At 42.7% G+C, this 25,501-nt stretch overlaps 1 protein-coding gene across 1 annotated transcript in view; it reads left to right on the forward strand.

The window, feature by feature from the left end:
• The window catches only part of acad9 (acyl-CoA dehydrogenase family, member 9), a 62,153-nt gene that overhangs the window by 14,829 nt on the left and 21,823 nt on the right, over window positions 1-25,501 (forward strand). The window contains exons 11-12 of the mRNA XM_038985647.1: window positions 16,607-16,735; window positions 20,328-20,407. Of these exons, the coding sequence (XP_038841575.1) occupies window positions 16,607-16,735; window positions 20,328-20,407 (209 nt within the window). The remainder of the gene's footprint in view (window positions 1-16,606; window positions 16,736-20,327; window positions 20,408-25,501) is intronic.

Here is a 25,501-nt window from a genome sequence, read left to right on the forward strand (position 1 = left end):
AGTCAATGTGGAGACTATATACAGGGGGTCCCGGTACAGAGTCAATGTGGAGGCTATATACAGGGGGTACCGGTACAGAGTCAATGTGGAGACTATATACAGGGGGTACCGGTACAGAGTCAATGTGGAGGCTATATACAGGGGGTACCGGTACAGAGTCAATGTGGAGGCTATATACAGGGGGTACCGGTACAGAGTCAATGTGGAGACTATATACAGGGGGTACCGGTACCGAGTCAATGTGGAGGTTATATACAGGGGGTACCGGGTAGTCGAGGTAATTTGTAAAGTGACTATGCATAGATGATAAACAGCGAGTAGCAGCAGCGTAAAAACAAAGGGGGGGTCAATTTAAATAGTCCGGGTGGCCATTTGATTAATTGTTAAGCAGTCTTATGGCTTGGGGGTAGAAACTGTTAAATCAAATCAAATGTATTTATAAAGCCCTTCTAACATCAGCTGATATCTCAAAGTGCTGTACAGAAACCCAGCCAAACCCAGCCCACCCAGAAGCACGGTGGCTAGGAAAAACTCCCTAGAAAGGCCAGAACCTAGGAAGAAACCTAAAGAGGAACCAGGCTATGAGGGGTGGCCAGTCCTCTTCTGGCTGTGCCGGGTGGAGATTATAACAGAACATGGCCAAGATGTTCAAATGTTCATAGATGACCAGCAGCGTCAAATAATAATAATCACAGTGGTTGTCGAGGGTGCAACAAGTCAGCACCTCAGGAGTAAATGTCAGTTGGCTTTTCATAGCCGATCATTAAGAGTATCTCTACCACTCCTGCTGTCTCTAGAGAGTTGAAAACAGCAGGTCTGGGACAGGTAGCACCTCCGGTGAACAGGTCAGGGTTCCATAGCCGCAGGTACAACAGTTGAAACTGGAGCAGCAGCACGGCAAGGTGGACTGGGGACAGCAAGGAGTCATCAGGCCAGGTAGTCCTGAGGCATGGTCCTTGGGCCCAGGTCCTCTGAGAGAGAGAAAGAAAGAGAGAATTAGAGAAAGCATACTTAAATTCACACAGGACACTGGATAAGACAGGAGAAGTACTCCAGATATAACAGACTGACTCTAGCCCCCCGACACAAACTACTGCAGCATAAATACTGGAGGCTGAGACAGGAGGGGTTGGGAGACACTGTGGCCCCATCCGACGATACCCTCGGACAGGGCCAAACAGGCAGGATAAGGAGCCTTTTGGTCCTAGACTTGGTATAGAGGTCCTGGATGTCAGGAAGCTTGGCCCCAGTGATGTATTGGGCTGTTCACACTACCCTCTGTAGCACCTTACGGTCAGATGCCGAGCAGTTGCCATACCAGGCGGTGATGCAACCGGTCAGGATGCTCTCGATGGTGCAGCTGTAGAACCTTTTGAGTATCTGGGGACCCATGCCAAATCTTTTCAGTCTCCTGAAGGGGAAAAGGTGTTGTCGTGCCCTCTTCACAACTGTCATGGTGTGTTTGGACCGTGATAGTTGGTTGGTGATGTGGACATCAAGGAACTTCAAACTCTCGACCCGCTCCTCTTCAGCCCCATCGTTGTTAATGGGGGCCTGTTCGGCCCTCCTTTACCTGTAGTCCACGATCAGCTCCTTTGTCTTGCTCACGTTGAGGGAGATTTTGTTGGCCTGACACCACACTGCCAGGTCTCTGACCTTCCTATAGGCTCATCGTTGTCGGTGATCAGGCCTACCGCTGTTGTTCTCAGCAAACTTAATGATGGTGTTGGAGTCGTGATTGGCTATGCAGTCGTGGGTGAACAGGGAGTACAGGAGGGGACTGAGCACGCACCCCCGAGGGTCCCCAGTGTTGAGGATCAGCGTGGCGGATGTGTTGTTGCCTACCCTTATTACCTGACTACCGACGTGAGTGCTACAGGGCGGTAATCACATAGGCAGGTTACCTTTGCTTCCTTGGGCACATGGACTATGGTGGTCTGTTTGAAACATGTAGGTATTACAGACTGGGTCAGGGAGAGGTTGAAAATGTCAGTGAAGACACTTGCTAGTGTCATGATGTTGCCTGCTTGGGTACTTCAAACCCCATCCCCCTCTCTCTGCCTCTCCCTTTCCTACCACAACCCATGCGGTGATCACAGAGAGATGTCGTAAATTCCTGAGAATCCCCCCACCACAAACAGTATTAAGAGAGAGGGTAAACTTTCAGGACAAAGGAATTCTCTTCCACCTCACAGAACTTGAGGTACGAACATATTTCATGTTCCTGCAAAAGTAGGAAAGCTCGGTGAAGATCCTAGCTATTAACATGTCCATTTGTCCCCATGTGGGAAACTCATGTGAGACTGTGGGACCACATTACCATACCGCTGTTTATATAATAACCTCAGATATGAGGTTTACATCTGTGTTGTATAAAATGAATGAGTGAGTATGATACTGTTTGTATAATTGTGTAATATGATTTTGAACTGTTTAACGAAGGAAAATACAACTCCCTGTTGTATTTGAACTAAATCCAAGGACCGCCCCTGAGCCAGTTGGGTCAGAGACCATGGAACCACCCCTCTCTGCTATCTGAATAAAAGCCAACTTTAAGAAATGACCATTTAGACCATGTTTATCCTCAATGGGGAGAACGAAGGTTGAATGTAACATTGCTGAAGTTTTAACCATACCACGTGGTTAAAACTCTTATACTAATAAGAACAAGTTTTGATATTGACTACTAGTCTGCAGCTAGGAATTCGGTATCATTGAACGCGAAGAAAGACAACCGCCGAAACAAGCATTCTATAACGAATGTCACTCTGAACAATCCACAATAACTACGACAGAAGGAGCTCCAACAAAACGAACTTCTCTCCGACGATCAAGACGACACAAACAATGAGCGTAAATATATATATATTGATTGCAATTGTTCCCGAATGAGTGAGCGTTCATGTGTAAGGATTAGCATGTCAATTGTTATAAAGAGTATACTCTGTAGTGACTTCTGAACCGACCCCCCATCCATCCCTTTTGTCTAACAAGCCGCCATGCCGGTTCAGCCCACTAGGGCATATTGCTCCCATCATTTCATGTAACTATTTTAAGTTTGTTTGTTAGTTTATGCATTTCTGTGAATTAATTAGTTAGTAATAAATAAATGATTTAAGACAATTGATGTATGGATGACTCATAGTGAAGACTGGGTTCGTGCAGATAATCAACGATTTACGACGTTTGGAATGAGACTGACGTGAGGTACAGTAAATAAATCATTAATCAGAAGACTATTGATCAGATATGAAAATATCTGAAAGGTTATATTGGGAAATTATAACTTTGTAATCTAATAACTTTCCCTGGTGCCCTCGAATTCATAGTTAATTAGTTACGTTATTACTCAAGTGATAGCGTAAGCCCTAATTACAGGAATCTATGATAAAAACTATAAGTCTTCAAATTAACGATAGCAAAGACACGACACTAGCATGCTTTGAGTAGAAATCAAATTGAATTGGTCACTTGTTTAGCAGGTTATTGCGGGTGTAGCATTATGCTTGTAGTCCTAGCTCCAGCGGTGCAGTAACAATTGTCAACAATACACACATTTAAAAGTAAAATAATGGAATTAAGAAATATGTAAATATTAGGACGAGCATTGTCGGAGTGGAGTACAGTGTGTATATACATATGAAATTAACAAAGCCGTATGTAAACATTACTAAAGTGACCAGTGATTCCATGTCTATGTGTATAGGGCAGCAGCGTCTAAGGTGCAGGGTTGAGTGACCGGGTGGTAGCCGGCTAGTGATGGCTATTTAACCGTCTGATAGCCTTGAGATTGAAGCAGTTTTTCCGGTCTCTGTCCCAGCTTTGATGCACCTGTACTGACCCTGCCTTCTGGATGATAGCGGGGTGAACAGGCCATGGCTCAGGTGGTTGATTTCATTGATGTTCTTTTTTGGCCTTCTTGTGACATCGGGTGGTGTAGGTGTCCTGGAGGGCAGGTAGTTTGCCCCCGGTGATGCATTGGGCAGACCGCACCAACCTCTGGAGAGCCCTGCGGTTTCAGGGGGTGCAGTTGCCGTACCAGACGGTGATACAGCCCGACAGGATGCTCTCAATTGTGCATCTGTAAAAGTTTGTGGATCTTAAGGGCCAAGCCACATTTTTTCAGCTTCCTGAGGTTGAAGAGGCGCTGTTGTGCCTTCTTCACCACGCTGTCTGTGTGGGTGGACCATTTCAGATCGTCAGTGATGTGTACGTCGAGGAACTTGAAGCTTTTCATCTTCTCCACTGCTGTCCCATCAATGTGGATAGGGGCGTGCTCCCTCTGCTGTTTCCTGAAGTCCACAATCATCTCCTTTGTTTTGTTGACGTTAAGGGAGAGGTTATTTACCTGACACCACTCTGCCACGGCCCTCACCTCCCTGTAGGCTGTCTCGTCATTGTTGGTAATCAGGCCTACTATGGTTGTGTCGTCTGCAAACTTGATTGAGTTGGAGGCATGTGTGGCCACGCAGTCATGGGTGAACAGGGAGTTCCGGAGAGGGCTGAGCACGCACCCTTATGGGGCCCCTGTGTTGAGGATCTGTGAAGTGGAGGTGTTGTTTCCTACCTTCACCACCTGAGGGTGGCCCGTCAGGAAGTCCAGGACCCAGTTGCAGAGGGAGGGGTTCAGACCCAGGGCCCTGAGCTTGATGATGAGCTTGGAGGGTACGATGGTGTTAAAAAAATGTAGTCGTGATCTGATTTGCCAAAGGTAGGACGGGGGAGGGCCTTGTAGGCATCCCGGAAGAGAGAATAGCAGTGGTAGTGTTTTTTCAGCACGAGTACTACAGTCAATGTGTTGATAGAACTTCAGTAGCTTTTTCCTCAAATTTGCTTTAGTCCCCGGCTACAATAAATGCTGTTTCCAGTTTGCATAAAGTCCAGTGTAGTTCCTTGAGAGCAGTCGTGGTATCGGCTTGAGGGGGAATATACACAGCTGTGACTAATTATTTATTCCTTTATGCGCTATCTACTGAGAACCCAGCTGGCTGTATGGACGGGAACAGTATATCCAGAGAGAGCCATGATTCCGTGAAACAGAGTATGTTACAGTCCCTAATGTATCTCTGGAAAGAGATCCTCGCCCTGAGCTCGTCTACTTTATTGTCCAGGGACTGAACATTAGGGAGTAATATACTCTGAATCGGTGGATGGAGTGCCACTCCGAGTACCTCTTCTCCACCAACGGAGTCTTGGAGCAGCCTCTGCAATAAGTTACATTGCCCTGGGGGTGCGAACAAAGAATCCAATTCGGGAAAGTCGTATTCCTGGTAGTAATGCGTATCAGGAGGTATTCTACCTCAGGCGAGCAATACCTGGAGATGTCTTTAATATTAGACACACTACTGTTACACTATAGACACACTGCTGTTACACTATAGACACACTGCTGTTACACTATAGACACACTGTTACACTATAGACACACTGTTACACTATAGACACACTGTTACACTATAGACACACTGTTACACTATAGACACACTGTTACACTATAGACACACTGTTACACTATAGACACACTGTTACACTATAGACACACTGCTGTTACACTATAGACACACTGCTGTTACACTATAGACACACTGTTACACTATAGACACACTACTGTTACACTATAGACACACTGCTGTTACACTATAGACACGCTACTGTTACACTATAGACACGCTACTGTTACACTAGACACACTACTGTTACACTATAGACACACTACTGTTACACTATAGACACACTACTGTTACACTATAGACACGCTGCTGTTACACTATAGACACGCTGCTGTTACACTATAGACACGCTACTGTTACACTATAGACACGCTACTGTTACACTATACACACGCTACTGTTACACTATACACACACTACTGTTACAGTCCCAGACACTATAGACACACTACTGTTACACTATAGACACACTACTGTTACACTATAGACACACTGCTGTTACACTATAGACACACTACTGTTACACTACACTATAGACACACTGCTGTTACACTATAGACACACTACTGTTACACTAGACACACTGTTACACTATAGACACACTGTTACACTATAGACACACTGTTACACTATAGACACACTACTGTTACACTACACTATAGACATACTGCTGTTACACTATAGACACACTACTGTTACACTATAGACACACTGTTACACTATAGACACACTGTTACACTATAGACACACTACTGTTACACTACACTATAGACATACTACTGTTACACTATAGACACACTACTGTTACACTAGACACACTGTTACACTATAGACACACTGTTACACTATAGACACACTACTGTTACACTACACTATAGACATACTGCTGTTACACTATAGACACACTGTTACACTATAGACACACTGCTGGTACACTATAGACACACTACTGTTACACTATAGACACACTACTGTTACACTATAGACACACTGCTGTTACACTATAGACACACTACTGTTACACTATAGACACACTGCTGTTACACTATAGACACACTGCTGTTACACTATAGACACACTACTGTTACACTATAGACACACTATTGTTACACTACACTATAGACACACTGCTGTTACACTATAGACACACTGTTACACTATAGACACACTACTGTTACACTATAGACACACTATTGTTACACTACACTATAGACACACTGTTACACTATAGACACACTGCTGTTACACTATAGACACACTGCTGTTACACTATAGACACACTGCTGTTACACTATAGACACGCTGCTGTTACACTATAGACACGCTGCTGTTACACTATAGACACACTACTGTTACACTATAGACACGCTACTGTTACACTATAGACACGCTACTGTTACACTATAGACACGCTACTGTTACACTATAGACACGCTGCTGTTACACTATAGACACACTACTGTTACACTATAGACACACTATTGTTACACTACACTATAGACACACTGCTGTTACACTATAGACACACTGCTGTTACGCTATAGACACACTGCTGTTACGCTATAGACACACTACTGTTACACTATAGACACGCTGCTGTTACACTATAGACACGCTGCTGTTACACTATAGACACACTGCTGTTACACTATAGACACACTGCTGTTACACTATAGACACACTGCTGTTACACTATAGACACACTGCTGTTACACTATAGACACACTGCTGTTACACTAAAGACACACTGCTGTTACACTATAGACACGCTGCTGTTACACTATAGACACGCTGCTGTTACACTATAGACACGCTACTGTTACACTATAGACACGCTGCTGTTACACTATAGACACGCTGCTGTTACACTATAGACACGCTGCTGTTACACTATAGACACGCTGCTGTTACACTATAGACACACTGTTACACTATAGACACACTGCTGTTACGCTATAGACACACTGCTGTTACGCTATAGACACACTACTGTTACACTATAGACACACTGCTGTTACACTATAGACACACACTGTTACACTACACTATAGACACACTGTTACACTACAGACACACTACTGTTACACTATAGACACACTACTGTTACACTATAGACACACTACTGTTACACTATAGACACACTACTGTTAGACTATAGACACACTACTGTTAGACTATAGACACACTACTGTTAGACTATAGACACACTACTGTTAGACTATAGACACACTACTGTTAGACTATAGACACACTACTGTTACACTATAGACACACTACTGTTACACTACACTATAGACACACTGCTGTTACACTATAGACACACTGCTGTTACACTATAGACACACTACTGTTACACTAGACACACTGTTACACTATAGACACACTGTTACACTATAGACACACTACTGTTACACTATAGACACACTACTGTTACACTATAGACACACTACTGTTACACTAGACACACTACTGTTACACTAGACACACTACTGTTACACTATAGACACACTACTGTTACACTATAGACACACTACTGTTACACTATAGACACACTGCTGTTACACTATAGACACACTACTGTTACACTATAGACACACTACTGTTACACTAGACACACTGTTACACTAGACACACTGTTACACTATAGACACACTACTGTTACACTAGACACACTGTTACACTATAGAAACACTACTGTTACACTATAGACACACTGTTACACTATAGACACACTGCGGTTACACTACACTATAGACACACTGCTGTTACGCTATAGACACACTGCTGTTACACTATAGACACACTGCTGTTACACTATAGACACACTGCTGTTACACTATAGACACACTGTTACACTACAGACACACTACTGTTACACTATAGACACACTACTGTTACACTATAGACACACTGCTGTTACACTATAGACACACTGCTGTTACACTATAGACACACTGTTACACTATAGACACACTGCTGTTACGCTATAGACACACTGCTGTTACGCTATAGACACACTGCTGTTACGCTATAGACACACTGCTGTTACGCTATAGACACACTGCTGTTACGCTATAGACACACTGTTACGCTATAGACACACTGTTACGCTATAGACACACTGTTACGCTATAGACACACTGTTACGCTATAGACACACTGCTGTTACACTATAGACACGCTACTGTTACACTATAGACACGCTACTGTTACACTATAGACACGCTACTGTTACACTATAGACACACTGCTGTTACACTATAGACACACTGCTGTTACACTATAGACACACTGCTGTTACACTATAGACACACTGCTGTTACACTATAGACACACTGCTGTTACACTATAGACACACTGCTGTTACACTATAGACACACTGCTGTTACACTATAGACACGCTACTGTTACACTATAGACACGCTACTGTTACACTATAGACACGCTACTGTTACACTATAGACACACTACTGTTACACTACACTATAGACACACTACTGTTACACTACACTATAGACACACTACTGTTACACTATAGACACGCTACTGTTACACTATAGACACGCTACTGTTACACTATACACACGCTACTGTTACACTATACACACACTACTGTTACAGTCCCAGACACTATAGACACACTGTTACACTATAGACACACTGTTACACTATAGACACGCTACTGTTACACTATAGACACACTACTGTTACACTACACTATAGACACACTGCTGTTACACTATAGACACACTGCTGTTACACTATAGACACACTACTGTTACACTATAGACACACTACTGTTACACTATAGACACACTGCTGTTACACTATAGACACACTGCTGTTCCACTATAGACACACACTGTTACACTATAGACACACTACTGTTACACTATAGACACACTACTGTTACAGTATAGACACACTGCTGTTACACTATAGACACGCTACTGTTACACTATAGACACGCTACTGTTACACTATAGACACGCTACTGTTACACTATACACACGCTACTGTTACACTATACACACACTACTGTTACAGTCCCAGACACTATAGACACACTACTGTTACACTATACTATAGACACACTGCTGTTACACTATAGACACACTACTGTTACACTAGACACACTGTTACACTATAGACACACTGCTGTTACACTAGACACACTGTTACACTACTGTTACACTATAGACACACTACTGTTACACTATAGACACACTACTGTTACACTATAGACACACTACTGTTACACTATAGACACACTGCTGTTACACTATAGACACACTACTGTTACACTATAGACACACTACTGTTACACTAGACACACTGTTACACTAGACACACTGTTACACTATAGACACACTACTGTTACACTAGACACACTGTTACACTATAGACACACTACTGTTACACTATAGACACACTGTTACACTATAGACACACTGCGGTTACACTACACTATAGACACACTGCTGTTACGCTATAGACACACTGCTGTTACACTATAGACACACTGCTGTTACACTATAGACACACTGCTGTTACACTATAGACACACTGTTACACTACAGACACACTACTGTTACACTATAGACACACTACTGTTACACTATAGACACGCTGCTGTTACACTATAGACACGCTACTGTTACACTATAGACACGCTACTGTTACACTATAGACACGCTACTGTTACACTATAGACACGCTACTGTTACACTATAGACACGCTACTGTTACACTATAGACACGCTACTGTTACACTATAGACACGCTACTGTTACACTATAGACACGCTACTGTTACACTATAGACACGCTGCTGTTACACTATAGACACACTACTGTTACACTATAGACACGCTGCTGTTACACTATAGACACACTACTGTTACACTATAGACACACACTGTTACACTATAGACACACACTGTTACACTATAGACACACACTGTTACACTATAGACACGCTACTGTTACACTATAGACACACTATTGTTACACTACACTATAGACACACTGCTGTTACACTATAGACACACTGCTGTTACACTATAGACACACTACTGTTACACTATAGACACGCTGCTGTTACACTATAGACACGCTACTGTTACACTATACACACACTGTTACACTATAGACACACTGTTACACTATAGACACGCTACTGTTACACTATAGACACGCTACTGTTACACTATAGACACGCTACTGTTACACTATAGACACGCTACTGTTACACTATAGACACGCTGCTGTTACACTATAGACACACTACTGTTACACTATAGACACACACTGTTACACTATAGACACACACTGTTACACTATAGACACGCTACTGTTACACTATAGACACACTGCTGTTACACTATAGACACACTGCTGTTACACTATAGACTCACTGCTGTTACACTATAGACACACTACTGTTACACTATAGACACACTGCTGTTACGCTATAGACACACTGCTGTTACACTATAGACACACTGCTGTTACGCTATAGACACACTGCTGTTACACTATAGACACACTGCTGTTACACTATAGACACACTACTGTTACACTATAGACACACTGTTACACTATAGACACACTGCTGTTACGCTATAGACACACTACTGTTACACTATAGACACACTGCTGTTACACTATAGACACGCTACTGTTACACTATAGACACGCTACTGTTACACTATAGACACACACTGTTACACTATAGACACACACTGTTACACTATAGACACACTGCTGTTACACTATAGACACACTGCTGTTACACTATAGACACGCTACTGTTACACTATAGACACGCTACTGTTACACTATAGACACGCTACTGTTACACTATAGACACGCTACTGTTACACTATAGACACACTACTGTTACACTATAGACACACTGCTGTTACACTATAGACACACTGTTACACTATAGACACACTGCTTTTACACTATAGACACACTACTGTTACACTATAGACACACTGCTGTTACACTACACTATAGACACACTGTTACACTACAGACACACTACTGTTACACTATAGACACACTACTGTTACACTACACTATAGACACACTGTTACACTACAGACACACTACTGTTACACTATAGACACACTACTGTTACACTATAGACACACTACTGTTACACTATAGACACACTACTGTTACACTTTAGACACACTACTGTTACACTATAGACACACTACTGTTACACTATAGACACACTACTGTTACACTATAGACACACTACTGTTACACTATAGACACACTGTTGTTACACTATAGACACACTACTGTTACACTATAGACACACTGTTACACTATAGACACACTACTGTTACACTATAGACACACTGCTTTTACACTACACTATAGACACACTGCTGTTACACTATAGACACACTACTGTTACACTATAGACACACTGCTGTTACACTATAGACACACTACTGTTACACTATAGACACACTGCTGTTACACTATAGACACACTGCTGTTACACTATAGACACACTGTTACACTATAGACACACTACTGTTACACTACTGTTACACTATAGACACACTACTGTTACACTATAGACACACTGTTACACTATAGACACACTGCTGTTACACTATAGACACACTGCTGTTACACTATAGACACACTACTGTTACACTATAGACACACTGCTGTTACACTACACTATAGACACACTGTTACACTACAGACACACTACTGTTACACTATAGACACACTACTGTTACACTACACTATAGACACACTGTTACACTACAGACACACTACTGTTACACTATAGACACACTACTGTTACACTATAGACACACTACTGTTACACTATAGACACACTGCTGTTACACTATAGACACACTGCTGTTACACTATAGACACACTGCTGTTACACTATAGACACACTGCTGTTCCACTATAGACACACACTGTTACACTATAGACACACTACTGTTACACTATAGACACACTACTGTTACACTATAGACACACTACTGTTACACTATAGACACACTGCTGTTACACTATAGACACACTGCTGTTACACTATAGACACACTGCTGTTACACTATAGACACACTACTGTTACACTATAGACACACTACTGTTACACTATAGACACGCTACTGTTACACTATAGACACGCTACTGTTACACTATAGACACGCTACTGTTACACTATACACACACTACTGTTACAGTCCCAGACACTATAGACACACTGTTACACTATAGACACACTGTTACACTATAGACACACTGTTACACTATAGACACACTGTTACACTATAGACACACTGTTACACTATAGACACGCTACTGTTACACTATAGACACACTACTGTTACACTACACTATAGACACACTGCTGTTACACTATAGACACACTACTGTTACACTATAGACACACTACTGTTACACTATAGACACACTGCTGTTACACTATAGACACACTGCTGTTACACTATAGACACACACTGTTACACTATAGACACACTACTGTTACACTATAGACACACTACTGTTACACTATAGACACACTGCTGTTACACTATAGACACGCTACTGTTACACTATAGACACGCTACTGTTACACTATAGACACGCTACTGTTACACTATACACACGCTACTGTTACACTATACACACACTACTGTTACAGTCCCAGACACTATAGACACACTACTGTTACACTATACTATAGACACACTGCTGTTACACTATAGACACACTACTGTTACACTAGACACACTGTTACACTATAGACACACTGCTGTTACACTAGACACACTGTTACACTATAGACACACTACTGTTACACTATAGACACACTACTGTTACACTATAGACACACTACTGTTACACTATAGACACACTGCTGTTACACTATAGACACACTGCTGTTACACTATAGACACACTACTGTTACACTATAGACACACTACTGTTACACTAGACACACTGTTACACTATAGACACACTGCTGTTACACTAGACACACTGTTACACTATAGACACACTACTGTTACACTAGACACACTGTTACACTATAGACACACTACTGTTACACTATAGACACACTGTTACACTATAGACACACTGCGGTTACACTACACTATAGACACACTGCTGTTACGCTATAGACACACTGCTGTTACACTATAGACACACTGCTGTTACACTATAGACACACTGCTGTTACACTATAGACACACTGTTACACTACAGACACACTACTGTTACACTATAGACACACTACTGTTACACTATAGACACGCTGCTGTTACACTATAGACACGCTACTGTTACACTATAGACACGCTACTGTTACACTATAGACACGCTACTGTTACACTATAGACACGCTACTGTTACACTATAGACACGCTACTGTTACACTATAGACACACTACTGTTACACTATAGACACGCTGCTGTTACACTATAGACACACTACTGTTACACTATAGACACGCTGCTGTTACACTATAGACACACTACTGTTACACTATAGACACACACTGTTACACTATAGACACACACTGTTACACTATAGACACACACTGTTACACTATAGACACGCTACTGTTACACTATAGACACACTATTGTTACACTACACTATAGACACACTGCTGTTACACTATAGACACACTATTGTTACACTACACTATAGACACACTGCTGTTACACTATAGACACACTGCTGTTACACTATAGACACACTACTGTTACACTATAGCCACGCTGCTGTTACACTATAGACACGCTACTGTTACACTATACACACACTGTTACACTATAGGCACACTGTTACACTATAGACACGCTACTGTTACACTATAGACACGCTACTGTTACACTATAGACACGCTACTGTTACACTATAGACACGCTACTGTTACACTATAGACACGCTGCTGTTACACTATAGACACGCTACTGTTACACTATAGACACGCTGCTGTTACACTATAGACACACTGCTGTTACACTATAGACACACTACTGTTACACTATAGACACACTGCTGTTACGCTATAGACACACTGCTGTTACGCTATAGACACACTGCTGTTACGCTATAGACACACTGCTGTTACGCTATAGACACACTGCTGTTACGCTATAGACACACTGCTGTTACGCTATAGACACACTACTGTTACACTATAGACACACTGTTACACTATAGACACACTGTTACGCTATAGACACACTGCTGTTACGCTATAGACACACTGCTGTTACGCTATAGACACACTGCTGTTACGCTATAGACACGCTACTGTTACACTATAGACACGCTACTGTTACACTATAGACACGCTACTGTTACACTATAGACACACACTGTTACACTATAGACACACACTGTTACACTATAGACACACACTGTTACACTATAGACACACTGCTGTTACACTATAGACACACTGCTGTTACACTATAGACACGCTACTGTTACACTATAGACACGCTACTGTTACACTATAGACACGCTACTGTTACACTATAGACACACTACTGTTACACTATAGACACACTGCTGTTACACTATAGACACACTGTTACACTATAGACACACTGCTTTTACACTATAGACACACTACTGTTACACTATAGACACACTGCTGTTACACTACACTATAGACACACTGTTACACTACAGACACACTACTGTTACACTATAGACACACTACTGTTACACTACACTATAGACACTACTGTTACACTACAGACACACTACTGTTACACTATAGACACACTACTGTTAGACTATAGACACACTACTGTTACACTATAGACACACTACTGTTACACTTTAGACACACTACTGTTACACTTTAGACACACTACTGTTACACTATAGACACACTACTGTTACACTATAGACACACTACTGTTACACTATAGACACACTACTGTTACACTATAGACACACTGTTGTTACACTATAGACACACTACTGTTACACTATAGACACACTGTTACACTATAGACACACTACTGTTACACTATAGACACACTGCTTTTACACTACACTATAGACACACTGCTTTTACACTATAGACACACTACTGTTACACTATAGACACACTGCTGTTACACTATAGACACACTACTGTTACACTATAGACACACTACTGTTACACTATAGACACACTGCTGTTACACTATAGACACACTGCTGTTACACTATAGACACACTGCTGTTACACTATAGACACACTGTTACACTATAGACACACTACTGTTACACTACTGTTACACTATAGACACACTGTTACACTATAGACACACTGCTGTTACACTATAGACACACTACTGTTACACTATAGACACACTACTGTTACACTATAGACACACTACTGTTACACTATAGACACACTGCTGTTACACTACACTATAGACACACTGTTACACTACAGACACACTACTGTTACACTATAGACACACTACTGTTACACTACACTATAGACACACTGTTACACTACAGACACACTACTGTTACACTATAGACACACTACTGTTACACTATAGACACACTACTGTTACACTATAGACACATTACACTATAGACACACTACTGTTACACTATAGACACACTACTGTTACACTATAGACACACTGCTGTTACACTATAGACACACTGTTACACTATAGACACACTGTTACACTATAGACACACTACTGTTACACTATAGACACACTGCTTTTACACTACACTATAGACACACTGCTGTTACACTATAGACACACTACTGTTACACTATAGACACACTGTTACACTATAGACACACTACTGTTACACTACTGTTACACTACTGTTACACTATAGACACACTACTGTTACACTATAGACACACTGTTACACTATAGACACACTGCTGTTACACTATAGACACACTACTGTTACACTATAGACACACTACTGTTACGCTATAGACACACTACTGTTACACTATAGACACACTGCTGTTACACTATAGACACACTGCTGTTACACTATAGACACTACTGTTACACTATAGACACACTGCTGTTACACAAGTTGCATGACTAGTTACATGACAGAGTACCTTATTGTCTGTGTCTTTGCTCACCTCTCTTTCTGCAGGTGTTCAGCTCTGAGGGAGGCTGGATCTGTGTGTCTGAGGCTCTGCAGGTTCTAGGAGGGCTGGGCTACACTAAGAACTATCCCTACGAACGCTACCTCCGAGACTGCCGTATCCTGCTCATCTTCGAGGTATGGGGGTCCTGAACTATTGTGTGGCTGAAGGGCGGGTAGGTGGGTGGCGAGCGGGTGGAATAAAGAGAAACAATACATTCATTTATATTTCTTGTGCAATTCATATCTATAGGCTACATTGTGGTTCTTCTTTCATTATTTTAGGCTATCTGGTATTAGTGCATAAGCCTAAACTTTAGGGCTTAACTGTACCTGGGCCCAATATGGCTTAACTGTACCTGGGCCCAATAGGGCTCAACTGTACCTGGGCCCAATAGGGCTCAACTGTACCTGGGCCCAATAGGGCTCAACTGTACCTGGGCCCAATAGGGCTCAACTGTACCTGGGCCCAATAGGGCTCAACTGTACCTGGGCCCAATAGGGCTCAACTGTACCTGGGCCCAATAGGGCTCAACTGTACCTGGGCCCAATAGGGCTCAACTGTACCTGGGCCCAATAGGGCTCAACTGTACCTGGGCCCAATAGGGCTCAACTGTACCTGGGCCCAATAGGGCTCAACTGTACCTGGGCCCAATAGGGCTCAACTGTACCTGGGCCCAATAGCCTACAGAGCCAAATAATGATTTTGGGAACAGGCAGAAAAAGTTGAAAAAAATGAAGTACATTGTTGAAGTTTAATTGAATAAGACAAACGCTGTAAAAGAGGATGACAGCAGTGCTGGCTATGGTATGTGGTGATGTAGTTACCATACCCAGTACTGCTATCTCCCTGTATGTGTGATTCAAATAGGCCTATGGCATGTCAAGGGAATGGCACGCTCAGATGGGTTAAATGGACACTTTAAATCTGGACTGTAGGTCCGTAACATCTCACATGGCCTTAATATTAACTCCTGCCGAATTAAGCATTTATTACAGTAAAATGATACACCAAATGTAGGCAACATTATGACTCGGGAACAGGACTGGAGAAATATGATTGATTTATTTCTGCATCTTGAAAGAATGCAGTGCTCAGTTAGACACCATCTATAGAGGCGCTGTCTTCATCATAATAACTGATAGTATTTCAACCACGTAAGATTTCAGTTCGGCATCGATGTATATTTGATTAGAAACCCCCTGGGTCGTTTTCACAGCTTTCCTTCTCCTTAACCGGTCAAACTGATCATCGTTTTGGACATTTTGCACAGAAAATCTTTCCCGACTTGTTTATTTATTTATATGTATATTTTTGTTGGTGTTATTGTGTTTTCTCTCCGGTCCCTAAAATGTCTCAGAATACAAATATTCCAAAACATGCATTCTGTTTGCACTAAAGTAAAACTGTAAAAAATGTGGCAAAGAAATTTAATTTTAAGTCCTGAATACCAAGCGTTATGTTTGGGCCAAATCCAACACGTAACTGAGTACCACTCATATTTTCAAGCATGGTGGTGGCTGCATCATGTTATGGGTATGCTTGTCATCGGCAAGGACTAGGGTTTTTGGGGGGGGGGTAAAAATAAACGGAATACAGCTAATCACAAGCAAAATCCTAGAGGAAACCTGGTTGTCTGCTTTCCAACACTGGGAGACAAATTCACCTTTCAGCAGGACGACAACCTAAAACACAAGGCCAAATCTACACTGGAGTCACTTACCAAGAAGACGTTGAAGGTTCCTGAGTGGCCGAGTTACAGTTTTGACTTAAATCAGCTGGAAAATGTATGGCATTCGTGAAAAATGGCTGTCTAGCAATGATCAACAACCAATTTGATAGAGCTGCAAGAATTATAAAAATAATAACGTGCAAATATTGTACAATCCAGGTTAGGGTTGGGCGATATCCAGATTTCCATACTGTTTCTGTATTCCCGGGGTATACGGTATTACCAAATGGCGCACAACAATTTAGTCAACAGGAATCTTCTTGCTCTAACCAAGAGGCTTAATCTTAACACCTAGCCACTTAACTAGCAAGTTAGCAAATCAAATGCATAGCTGGAACCCAGAACTGAATATAATTTATTTGACACATCTTAGATTTCTTATAGTTATACTTATTGTAAGCAGTGGTGTAGCATGCAGCCCCTTGCGAAAAATCAGTCTGTATTTTGAAGTACCTCGGTATACAGTATAAACGGTATGTCGCCCAAGCCTAATCCAGGTGTGCAAAGCTCTTAGACTTTCCCAGAAACACTCACAGCTGTCATTGCTCCCGAAGGTGACTCAGGGGTGTGAATACTTATGTAAATTAGGTTTCTGTATTTCATTTTCAATAAATGTGTAAACATTTCTAAAAACATGATTTTCCATTTTCTTTACGGGGTAATGTATGTAGATGGGTGAACAAATCATATTTAATCAATTTTGAATTGGGTCTGTAACAACACCAACACCAACAACATGTGGAATAAGTCAAGGGGTATGAATACTTTCTGAAGGCTCTGAATCAGTCAAGGGGTGTGAATACTTTCTGAAGGCTCTGAATCAGTCAAGGGGTGTGAATACTTTCTGAAGGCTCTGAATCAGTCAAGGGGTATGAATACTTTCTGAAGGCTCTGAATCAGTCAAGGGGTATGAATACTTTCTGAAGGCTCTGTATCAGTCAAGGGGTGTGAATACTTTCCGAAGGCTCTGTATCAGTCAAGGGGTATGAATACTTTCTGAAGGCTCTGTATCAGTCAAGGGGTGTCAATACTTTCTGAAGGCTCTGAATCAGTCAAGGGGTGTGAATACTTTCTGAAGGCTCTGAATCAGTCAAGGGGTGTGAATACTTTCTGAAGGCTCTGTATCAGTCAAGGGGTGTAAATACTTTCTGAAGGCTCTGAATCAGTCAAGGGGTGTGAATACTTTCTGAAGGCTCTGAATCAGTCAAGGGGTGTGAATACTTTCTGAAGGCTCTGTATCAGTCAAGGGGTGTCAATACTTTCTGAAGGCTCTGAATCAGTCAAGGGGTATGAATACTTTCTGAAGGCTCTGAATCAGTCAAGGGGTATGAATACTTTCTGAAGGCTCTGTATCAGTCAAGGGGTGTGAATACTTTCCGAAGGCTCTGTATCAGTCAAGGGGTATGAATACTTTCTGAAGGCTCTGTATCAGTCAAGGGGTGTCAATACTTTCTGAAGGCTCTGAATCAGTCAAGGGGTGTGAATACTTTCTGAAGGCTCTGAATCAGTCAAGGGGTGTGAATACTTTCTGAAGGCTCTGTATCAGTCAAGGGGTGTAAATACTTTCTGAAGGCTCTGAATCAGTCAAGGGGTGTGAATACTTTCTGAAGGCTCTGAATCAGTCAAGGGGTGTGAATACTTTCTGAAGGCTCTGTATCAGTCAAGGGGTGTCAATACTTTCTGAAGGCTCTGAATCAGTCAAGGGGTGTGAATACTTTCTGAAGGCTCTGAATCAGTCAAGGGGTGTGAATACTTTCTGAAGGCTCTGAATCAGTCAAGGGGTGTGAATACTTTCTGAAGGCTCTGTATCAGTCAAGGGGTGTCAATACTTTCTGAAGGCTCTGTATCAGTCAAGGGGTGTCAATACTTTCTGAAGGCTCTGTATCAGTCAAGGGGTGTGAATACTTTCTGAAGGCTCTGAATCTACTGTAGATATGAACATGTTAGTTTGTCGTTATGAAGAGGTCTTTACTTGACGTTGTGTTCTGTCTCTTCAGGGCACCAATGAGATCCTGAGGATGTACATAGCTCTGACTGGGATGCAGTACGCTGGAAAAATACTGACAGGCAAAATCAAGTAAGTAACTTTTTGGGCGACCTGACCAAATTCATATAGAAATGTGAGTTATAGATCTGTCATTCTCATTGAAACCAAGTCTAAGAAGTGGTAGATCTGTTCTATTTGTGCTATATCAATGTCTTAGTTTTTGCGTCTTTTGGTTTTGTACACCAGCTGAATATACTATTTTTGGTTTTGGAAAACATATTTCACAGCAGTTTAGATGGTACAATTATACTCTACACTAGACTTGCTTGTTTTGTCACGAACTGAAATTAGGCGAACTATTAAAATTTTAGCAACCAGGAAATGGTGATGGGATTTCTGCATATTGCACCTTTTTTAAGATAAATGACATGACCAAAAGTATGTGTACACCTGCTCGTCGAACATCTCATTCCCAAAATCATGGTCATTAATATGGAGTTGTTCCCCCTTTGCTGCTATAACAGCCTCCACTCTTCTGGGAAGGCTTTCCACTAGATGTTGGAACATTGCTGCTATAACAGCCTCCACTCTTCTGGGAAGGCTTTCCACTAGATGATGGAACATTGCTGCTATAACAGCCTCCACTCTTCTGGGAAGGCTTTCCACTAGATGTTGGAACATTGCTGCTATAACAGCCTCCACTCTTCTGGGAAGGCTTTCCACTAGATGATGGAACATTGCTGCTATAACAGTCTCCACTCTTCTGGGAAGGCTTTCCACTAGATGTTGGAACATTGCTGCTATAACAGCCTCCACTCTTCTGGGAAGGCTTTCCACTAGATGTTGGAACATTGCTGCTATAACAGCCTCCACTCTTCTGGGAAGGCTTTCCACTAGATGTTGGAACATTGCTGCTATAACAGCCTCCACTCTTCTGGGAAGGCTTTCCACTAGATGTTGGAACATTGCTGCTATAACAGCCTCCACTCTTCTGGGAAGGCTTTCCACTAGATGTTGGAACATTGCTGCTATAACAGCCTCCACTCTTCTGGGAAGGCTTTCCACTAGATGATGGAACATTGCTGCTATAACAGTCCTCCACTCTTCTGGGAAGGCTTTCCACTAGATGTTGGAACATTGCTGCTATAACAGCCTCCACTCTTCTGGGAAGGCTTTCCACTAGATGTTGGAACATTGCTGCTATAACAGCCTCCACTCTTCTGGGAAGGCTTTCCACTAGATGTTGGAACATTGCTGCTATAACAGCCTCCACTCTTCTGGGAAGGCTTTCCACTAGATGTTGGAACATTGCTGCTATAACAGCCTCCACTCTTCTGGGAAGGCTTTCCACTAGATGTTGGAACATTGCTGCTATAACAGCCTCCACTCTTCTGGGAAGGCTTTCCACTAGATGTTGGAACATTGCTGCTATAACAGCCTCCACTCTTCTGGGAAGGCTTTCCACTAGATGTTGGAACATTGCTGCTATAACAGCCTCCACTCTTCTGGGAAGGCTTTCCACTAGATGTTGGAACATTGCTGCTATAACAGCCTCCACTCTTCTGGGAAGGCTTTCCACTAGATGTTGGAACATTGCTGCTATAACAGCCTCCACTCTTCTGGGAAGGCTTTCCACTAGATGTTGGAACATTGCTGCTATAACAGCCTCCACTCTTCTGGGAAGGCTTTCCACTAGATGTAGGAACATTGCTGCTATAACAGCCTCCACTCTTCTGGGAAGGCTTTCCACTAGATGTTGGAACATTGCTGCTATAACAGCCTCCACTCTTCTGGGAAGGTTTTCCACTAGATGTTGGAACATTGCTGCTATAACAGCCTCCACTCTTCTGGGAAGGATTTCCACTAGATGTTGGAACATTGCTGCTATAACAACCTCCACTCTTCTGGGAAGGCTTTCCACTAGATGTTGGAACATTGCTGCTATAACAGCCTCCACTCTTCTGGGAAGGCTTTCCACTAGATGTTGGAACATTGCTACTATAACAGCCTCCACTCTTCTGGGAAGGCTTTCCACTAGATGTTGGAACATTGCTGCTATAACAGCCTCCACTCTTCTGGGAAGGCTTTCCACTAGATGATGGAACATTGCTGCTATAACAGCCTCCACTCTTCTGGGAAGGCTTTCCACTAGACGTTAGAACATTGCTGCTATAACAGTCTCCACTCTTCTGGGAAGGCTTTCCACTAGATGTTCACATTGCTGCTGTAATAGCCTCCACTCTTCTGGGAAGGCTTTCCACTAGATGTTGGAACATTGCTGCTATAACAGCCTCCACTCTTCTGGGAAGGCTTTCCACTAGATGTTGGAACATTGCTGCTATAACAGCCTCCACTCTTCTGGGAAGGCTTTCCACTAGATGTTCACATTGCTGCTGTAACAGCCTCCACTCTTCTGGGAAGGCTTTCCACTAGATGTTGGAACATTGCTGCTATAACAGCCTCCACTCTTCTGGGAAGGCTTTCCACTAGATGTTGGAACATTGCTGCTATAACAGCCTCCACTCTTCTGGGAAGGCTTTCCACTAGATGTTGGAACATTGCTGCTATAACAGCCTCCACTCTTCTGGGAAGGCTTTCCACTAGATGTAGGAACATTGCTGCTATAACAGCCTCCACTCTTCTGGGAAGGCTTTCCACTAGATGTTGGAACATTGCTGCTATAACAGCCTCCACTCTTCTGGGAAGGTTTTCCACTAGATGTTGGAACATTGCTGCTATAACAGCCTCCACTCTTCTGGGAAGGATTTCCACTAGATGTTGGAACATTGCTGCTATAACAACCTCCACTCTTCTGGGAAGGCTTTCCACTAGATGTTGGAACATTGCTGCTATAACAGCCTCCACTCTTCTGGGAAGGCTTTCCACTAGATGTTGGAACATTGCTACTATAACAGCCTCCACTCTTCTGGGAAGGCTTTCCACTAGATGTTGGAACATTGCTGCTATAACAGCCTCCACTCTTCTGGGAAGGCTTTCCACTAGATGATGGAACATTGCTGCTATAACAGCCTCCACTCTTCTGGGAAGGCTTTCCACTAGACGTTAGAACATTGCTGCTATAACAGTCTCCACTCTTCTGGGAAGGCTTTCCACTAGATGTTCACATTGCTGCTGTAATAGCCTCCACTCTTCTGGGAAGGCTTTCCACTAGATGTTGGAACATTGCTGCTATAACAGCCTCCACTCTTCTGGGAAGGCTTTCCACTAGATGTTGGAACATTGCTGCTATAACAGCCTCCACTCTTCTGGGAAGGCTTTCCACTAGATGTTCACATTGCTGCTGTAACAGCCTCCACTCTTCTGGGAAGGCTTTCCACTAGATGTTCACATTGCTGCTGTAACAGCCTCCACTCTTCTGGGAAGGCTTTCCACTAGATGTTCACATTGCTGCTGTAACAGCCTCCACTCTTCTGGGAAGGCTTTCCACTAGATGTTGGAACATTGCTGCTATAACAGCCTCCACTCTTCTGGGAAGGCTTTCCACTAGATGTTGGAACATTGCTGCTATAACAGCCTCCACTCTTCTGGGAAGGCTTTCCACTAGATGTTGGAACATTGCTGCTATAACAGCCTCCACTCTTCTGGGAAGGCTTTCCACTAGATGTTGGAACATTGCTGCTATAACAGCCTCCACTCTTCTGGGAAGGCTTTCCACTAGATGTTGGAACATTGCTGCTATAACAGCCTCCACTCTTCTGGGAAGGCTTTCCACTAGATGTTGGAACATTGCTGCTATAACAGCCTCCACTCTTCTGGGAAGGCTTTCCACTAGATGTTGGAACATTGCTGCTATAACAGCCTCCACTCTTCTGGGAAGGCTTTCCACTAGATGTTGGAACATTGCTGCTATAACAGCCTCCACTCTTCTGGGAAGGCTTTCCACTAGATGATGGAACATTGCTGCTATAACAGTCTCCACTCTTCTGGGAAGGCTTTCCACTAGATGTTGGAACATTGCTGCTATAACAGCCTCCACTCTTCTGGGAAGGCTTTCCACTAGATGATGGAACATTGCTGCTATAACAGTCTCCACTCTTCTGGGAAGGCTTTCCACTAGATGTTGGAACATTGCTGCTATAACAGCCTCCACTCTTCTGGGAAGGCTTTCCACTAGATGTTGGAACATTGCTGCTATAACAGCCTCCACTCTTCTGGGAAGGCTTTCCACTAGATGTTGGAACATTGCTGCTATAACAGCCTCCACTCTTCTGGGAAGGCTTTCCACTAGATGTTGGAACATTGCTGCTATAACAGCCTCCACTCTTCTGGGAAGGCTTTCCACTAGATGTTGGAACATTGCTGCTATAACAGCCTCCACTCTTCTGGGAAGGCTTTCCACTAGATGTTGGAACATTGCTGCTATAACAGCCTCCACTCTTCTGGGAAGGCTTTCCACTAGATGTTGGAACATTGCTGCTATAACAGCCTCCACTCTTCTGGGAAGGCTTTCCACTAGATGTTGGAACATTGCTGCTATAACAGCCTCCACTCTTCTGGGAAGGCTTTCCACTAGATGTTGGAACATTGCTGCTATAACAGCCTCCACTCTTCTGGGAAGGCTTTCCACTAGATGATGGAACATTGCTGCTATAACAGTCTCCACTCTTCTGGGAAGGCTTTCCACTAGATGTTGGAACATTGCTGCTATAACAGCCTCCACTCTTCTGGGAAGGCTTTCCACTAGATGATGGAACATTGCTGCTATAACAGTCTCCACTCTTCTGGGAAGGCTTTCCACTAGATGTTGGAACATTGCTGCTATAACAGCCTCCACTCTTCTGGGAAGGCTTTCCACTAGATGTTGGAACATTGCTGCTATAACAGCCTCCACTCTTCTGGGAAGGCTTTCCACTAGATGTTGGAACATTGCTGCTATAACAGCCTCCACTCTTCTGGGAAGGCTTTCCACTAGATGTTGGAACATTGCTGCTATAACAGCCTCCACTCTTCTGGGAAGGCTTTCCACTAGATGTTGGAACATTGCTGCTATAACAGCCTCCACTCTTCTGGGAAGGCTTTCCACTAGATGTAGGAACATTGCTGCTATAACAGCCTCCACTCTTCTGGGAAGGCTTTCCACTAGATGTTGGAACATTGCTGCTATAACAGTCTCCACTCTTCTGGGAAGGCTTTCCACTAGATGTTCACATTGCTGCTGTAATA

The sequence above is a fragment of the Salvelinus namaycush genome, unplaced genomic scaffold, assembly GCF_016432855.1.
Source record: "Salvelinus namaycush isolate Seneca unplaced genomic scaffold, SaNama_1.0 Scaffold361, whole genome shotgun sequence".
Classification (NCBI taxonomy): Eukaryota; Metazoa; Chordata; class Actinopteri; order Salmoniformes; family Salmonidae; genus Salvelinus; species Salvelinus namaycush.